The 5,773-nt window shown below is 40.2% G+C and overlaps 1 protein-coding gene across 1 annotated transcript in view; it reads right to left on the minus strand.

Moving 5' to 3' along the window:
- colec12 (collectin sub-family member 12) overlaps positions 1-3,144 on the minus strand; it is a 28,554-nt gene extending 25,410 nt beyond the window's left edge. Inside the window, exon 1 of the mRNA XM_079347670.1 lies at positions 2,627-3,144. Coding sequence (XP_079203796.1) covers positions 2,627-2,633 — 7 coding nt within the window. The 5' untranslated portion in view covers positions 2,634-3,144. The remainder of the gene's footprint in view (positions 1-2,626) is intronic.
- Between the last annotated feature and the right edge of the window lie 2,629 nt (positions 3,145-5,773).

Below are 5,773 nucleotides of genomic sequence, written 5' to 3' on the forward strand. Positions count from 1 at the left end.
GTGTTATCCAGTTTTAGTATAAGAAGTGTCTATTTTTCATAGCTTGTATGGCCACACTGATACAGAACTTGTTTCATCCCTGATTTCCCTGACACAACTCTGTGCAGAGCTTCACATTAAACGCAAACATGCACCCTGACCTGCTATTCCTTGCTCAGCTCAACTCATTAATGTAATTTATTTTTCTTTTACTTTGTTTGATAACTCCTATTCTGTATGACCTGAGAGCCCCTGGGTGAGTCCCCTTTCCACCCTGCAGCTCCTTATAAGTACTAAATTCAATTACTAAATTATCTTCAAAGATCCCTGTCAAGTAAAACAAAGAATCATTGCATGCCCCAAACATCTCCAGAAAAACTAATCCAACTAATCCTGCCCATCAGTGAAGAATGGCTCCTTGTGAAGATAACAGGAAAATGCAGCAGTCTTGATGAACTGCATGTCTCCCTGAGCTCAACATGTAGTCTGGTAATGTTTCTGGGGCTTAAAGGTGATAGAAATCCCAGTGACTCTTAACAGGCCTCTCGTGACAGAGAGGGGAGTGAAACAAAATGTGACAAGAACAATCTGAACGATTGTAAAATATGTGACCACATCTTACTCCAGGAATTTGCATTTCCCAATACCCCCCCAATACGGTTTGTGTTACTGAGCAACATGCTTGTGTCCCCTCACAACAGAAACATTACAGTAAGTGTGATAGGATTTTTAAGACCCATTCCGGGAAGTGGAGTTCATAACATTTCACCCAAAGGGTTGAAAACTAAGAGGACAGGAGAGGAGAACAATGAATCAAATGTAGTGTTATTTGGAGTTTTGGGGGGTAATGTTGATGCATAGGGCCATTACACTGAATTACGATTAGTTCAAATCACAGGAACAGATCCCAGCAAGCACTCATTTGGTGAGTGTGCAAAACAATGTCATAGCATTTGTACAAAACTAGAGAAACCTTGACCTGACCTCGGCCCTGTCCTGTCTCTCTTCAGCTGTGTAATCCAATAAAAGGCAAAAAGGCCCCAAAAGAATTTCAACAACGAAAGAAAAAAAGACATTTTAAAGCTTTCACTGTACAGATTGGCCTCAGTTACCAAGACATATCTTTATCCAAACAGTTGATCACTAATGTTGTTTACATTGAATGTTGTAGGCCTACTTTTTGTACATTAAAAGCACAGTTCAAAGACAAATTCCTTGTGTGCATAAGCATACATGGCCAATTAAGCTTATTTGGATTTCTCGTATGTCAAGTTGTCCAGTTTGTAAAAAAAAAAAAAAAAACAACCTCTAATAACAAGTTTTTTCATACCAAATCTCAATGGCCATCATGAGCAAATGCTGTGAACTGATTTCGGCTAGACAGTTCCAGGAAAAACAGAAAGGAGCTTTGACTGAGAAATGAACCAAGAAACTCAACAAAGTGTTTCCATTTTTCTTGGGGTTTATCTATCCTTGGCAATCAAGCAAACACATGAAGACATTTTGATCACTGCTGCCTCTGAAGTTCTGATAAAAAAATAAAACACACTTCAGCTCTCACAGGTGCAAGCTGGTCCTTCAGTCAGCATGTAAATGCCAACGTCCATGTGTTTATGCAACTAAACACAATTTCTAGAAGAAGAAAACACTTTGCATGAATCTAAAACAAATCAACCACAGACACACACAACGTACATCAACCACAACAGACACACACAACGTACATCAACCACAACAGCCCTCTGAAATCAAACTCATAAAGGGAGTAATGTTAAGTCTAACTCCCTCTTACTGCAGTCAGGGCATTACAGTAGCTACCAGAAGTGGCTCGTGGTTTACTGTGAGCGGGATATACTGTGTTATTATTCTGCAAAGTACCACAAGGTGGCAGGAGTCTGGTATTGATTATATAATGTTTTAAAGACACCCGTTATTTTCTGATCCTGATCCAACAAGTGTGTGAGGGTGAGAGTGACGTGCACGATGGTCATTTAGCCACGACCAACACATCAGGGAATAAAGCTTCATATAAATCACGACTTATTACTCACTAACCACAATGACTCATGCACTTTTTTTGGTCTATTTTAGTTCACCAAATGTGTTGAGGGGAGAGTTGATTAAGAGCGCGCGTGTGCGCAAACATAGTCCTACCACAATAAAGTAGTAAGGAGTGTTTTTGGTTTTATTAAAGTCAAGACAAACTAATGAACCAAGCATGTCCTTCACTGCAGCATGAAATGAAAAAAAAAAAAGTTTTAAAGCACCAACACTTCACATTTATTCGTTCCTTTTATGGGCTATTTAATTATTAATACAAAGTGTTTTTGATGCTCTCTCGGTGAAGTTATTGTCATGTTTTTGTGGTGCTGATGTGAATACTTGTGTTAGAGTAGCTTATGTTTGATGTGCAGCAGCGGCCAGATGCGAAAATCCCAAACAGAGTCCCTTAATTGAAACCAGATGTTAGACGTAGTGAGTTGTAGCCCACGCATTCCTCACGTCTCAAACAGAAAGAGGCAGAAAGTGACAAAGAAAGTGCACGAGGCATATTGTACAGCAAAACATCAATCAAAAAATCTCCATTGGTATTGCAATGTTAACTTAAGCTTACTTCTCCTTTAGTTAAGCGCCTGAGAGATCTTACCTTTCATTGTGGTGCAGGCTGCAGGACTCTACGGTTGTTGTTTGAAGTCACATCCACAGCATCGCATTGGTATCAGCCCAACAGCACCCTTTGAGCGCACACGACACCCTGGGTTTGCAGTTTTCCCAATCTCCACTTCTTTTATGGATTTGCAAAAAAAAAATCAAAATCAAAAAATCTAATCTTCATCCGTGCCTGTTGAATCTTTACACTGAGCACAAGCTCATAAAGCGCAGGTAACTTCAATGTAACACCTCAGCTGCTGCAGCTAAACAGGAATAAAGTTTGCTGCACGAGTTGAATGCAAGTAAGAGTTGTGAGAGTTGAAATAAAAAAAACCGTTCTTTTTATTTATCTGGCAGTCTGAAGAGATGCAGAGGTGGGGGGTTTATCCTCGTCCAGCTCAGCACTCCGGTGGTACCCGCAGCCGCAAACACAGAAACTCCAAGAGTGAAGAAATCCAAACGTGAGAGGAAGTAGTGCGCCCGCAGGGCTGCAAGGAGAGGCCACGTGTTCCCACATCTGTAAGCACCGTCTGCACTCCTTGCCGTTCTCTGTGTCTGAGCGTGTGTGTGTGTGTGTGTGTGTGTGTGTGTGTGTGTGGACTGTAGGCTTCCTTAGTAAGGCAATGTGCAAGTTTTAGCAACTTGTTGTGGTGATGAGGGTGACAACATCCTATTCTGTAAGGATTTCTTTATTGGAATCAAAGCTACCTTTTTAAAATGTGGATTGATGCTGGATAGATCCAGTGGAAAATAAGTTAACATACTGTATATGTGTAAATGTATTCACTTTTAAATGTTTCTGTTCTTGTCTAATGATCTATAAGCCAGAATTAAAAATGCATGATCATCTGTAACTTGTTAAAAGCATAGAGACACTCTTTTAACACACACAACAGTTCTTAAACCTTTGAGGCAGCAACAAGTTGCCCTCTAACATGTCCATCAAACACAGAGACACATTATCATCGATTATGTATCGTGAGTCTCACCAGCAGGCGGATAAAGAACAACTATCTTTAACATCTGCTGGGGGAGATATCAGCCAATTTAACTGATGAAGGTCTAACTTTGTTCACCAGCTTGTTTTTAACTGTGTGCAAGCACAACAAGTAGAGAAGCACAGTGAGTCAATCAAAGCCTGTCCTCTGAAAACAGCTGTACTACATGGCTTGAAACTCAGGACTCAGTTATACTCATTGTCAAAAGAGCCTCTTTACTCTTTGTCTGTTGCCAAAGAAGAATGTTTCATAAATCTATATCAAACATTTGCTGTAGGTTTACTATTACGTTGAATGATATTTCTTCCAGATGTGTTGGTGCACTTTCCCCTGTGAACTTTCCTTTGTGCCCCTGCCTTGAAACAAACCTCACAAAGCTCTCGGACCTGTGTTCCCACTCGTTGACGGTTTCGTCCATTACTCCAGGTCTATTTAAAGCAGTTTATCGCCTGCACCTGTTTACCTCTTCACTTTAGGGCTCTGTGCTTTGATCCGCACCACAACGTTTTACACAAGCTCGTACTGTGAGCTGTTTATATGGACCTTCTGCTACACCTTGAATTGTACAACTTCAAAGAGTGCACATTGAAATGAGCAATCATATCACTAGTACTGATTCAACTTTATGTGATTTACATTTCTCTCTGCATCAGTGATATCATGTCTGTAGCCTCGCACCTTTTTCACTGACAACTCCTTTATGTCGAGGTCAGCCCTGGGAGAACATGGGGAAAGCGTCTCTTCCTGCAGTGTTATAGGAACCAGGTGTCAAAGGTGCGAGGCCGCAGACTGAAGCAATGGCTGGTTTTGATTATTATCCAGTGAGGACCTTATTTTCTGGGTCACAGCATGCGAAGAGGGCACATTTTTGAGGTAGATGGGGCACCAGTGAAGAGACGGGGACACAGGAACTCTTTCACCCTGAGACCCTCACATTCCTCCAAGAGAGGACACGCTGAACTTCTCATTGAGAGGAATGTTTCCTTTAACTAAAAATACAAAAGATCCAACATCTGGATGTAGATCTAAGAATAGCTGGTGACAGACTTAAGTAACATTTCTCTTCAATACAAGAATCTGTGTTCTATGTGAATGAGGTTTGTTGGTATTCAAAGCTGCCTCCTTCCCGATTAGGTTTTCTCTTTGTTTATATCTCTCCTTATTGTATAGCTGCAACAAAGTTACGCATAATGCTGAACTGACAAGTTGCCCCATCAATAAGATAGCAGAAAAAATTCAGGTACTGAGATGACACCACTTCTGTGCATGCCAGGGTTTGTGTTTTTATCAAGCATTTACTACTGAAGGCTAATTTTAGCACTGAAGTTGGCACCATAAGGACCCCAACTACAACAGCTTGTATACATATTAATTTTCTATGATTCATCATACACAGTATGTGTTTCCTAAAAAAATTTATCCTGCTTTTGAATATTTTATTAGAACAAAATGATAAATGTTTCACTAATATGATAAACCAATTATCAAAAGTAATTGTTATTGTTGGGGTTTTAATGGGGTGGGCAATATTTTGTGGTCTTGACTCATTTGATATAGTTGTAGAATTACAAAGTCACTGCTTGATGACTCCTCAAGGTGGTGCATATTACATGAATGAGGGTCAGATGAATCAAGGTTAAGATCAAGTTTACAGCAGGATAAATAAGGAGAAGAGGAGACAGACGGACAGTGTTAAAGTGTTAGTAAAGAGATGAAGGGCCATCAGAGTTGGCAATGACACCATTATTTTGTATTATACGATATTTTGATGCATCATTCTGAGTTGGTCTTGTAGAAAGTATCTCATATTGTATCTAGAGCTGTGATTCCCATCCTTATGAAAGACGGCTGTTGAAATGTAGACTCGTTCTGCACTGCAGTTAGAACTAAAACTTCAGAACTTAACTTTGAACAGATCATTTAGCCTCTAATTTAGTCTTTTGTGACATGTGACATACCCTTTGTGACCTCACTTCTTTTGAGTCCATGTTTCTGCCATGTAAACAGTAGCCTGTTTCTGACTGACTGAATGACTAAGCATCCTCTTATGCAAAACAAGCCTCTCAGTCAGCACGCTGAACACTGGATTAACGGGATAAACATCAAGTAAAGACTATAATAGGATAACGCTGGAGTGCAAAGAG

The sequence above is a fragment of the Symphodus melops genome, assembly GCF_947650265.1.
Source record: "Symphodus melops genome assembly, chromosome: 7".
Taxonomy (NCBI): Eukaryota; Metazoa; Chordata; class Actinopteri; order Labriformes; family Labridae; genus Symphodus; species Symphodus melops.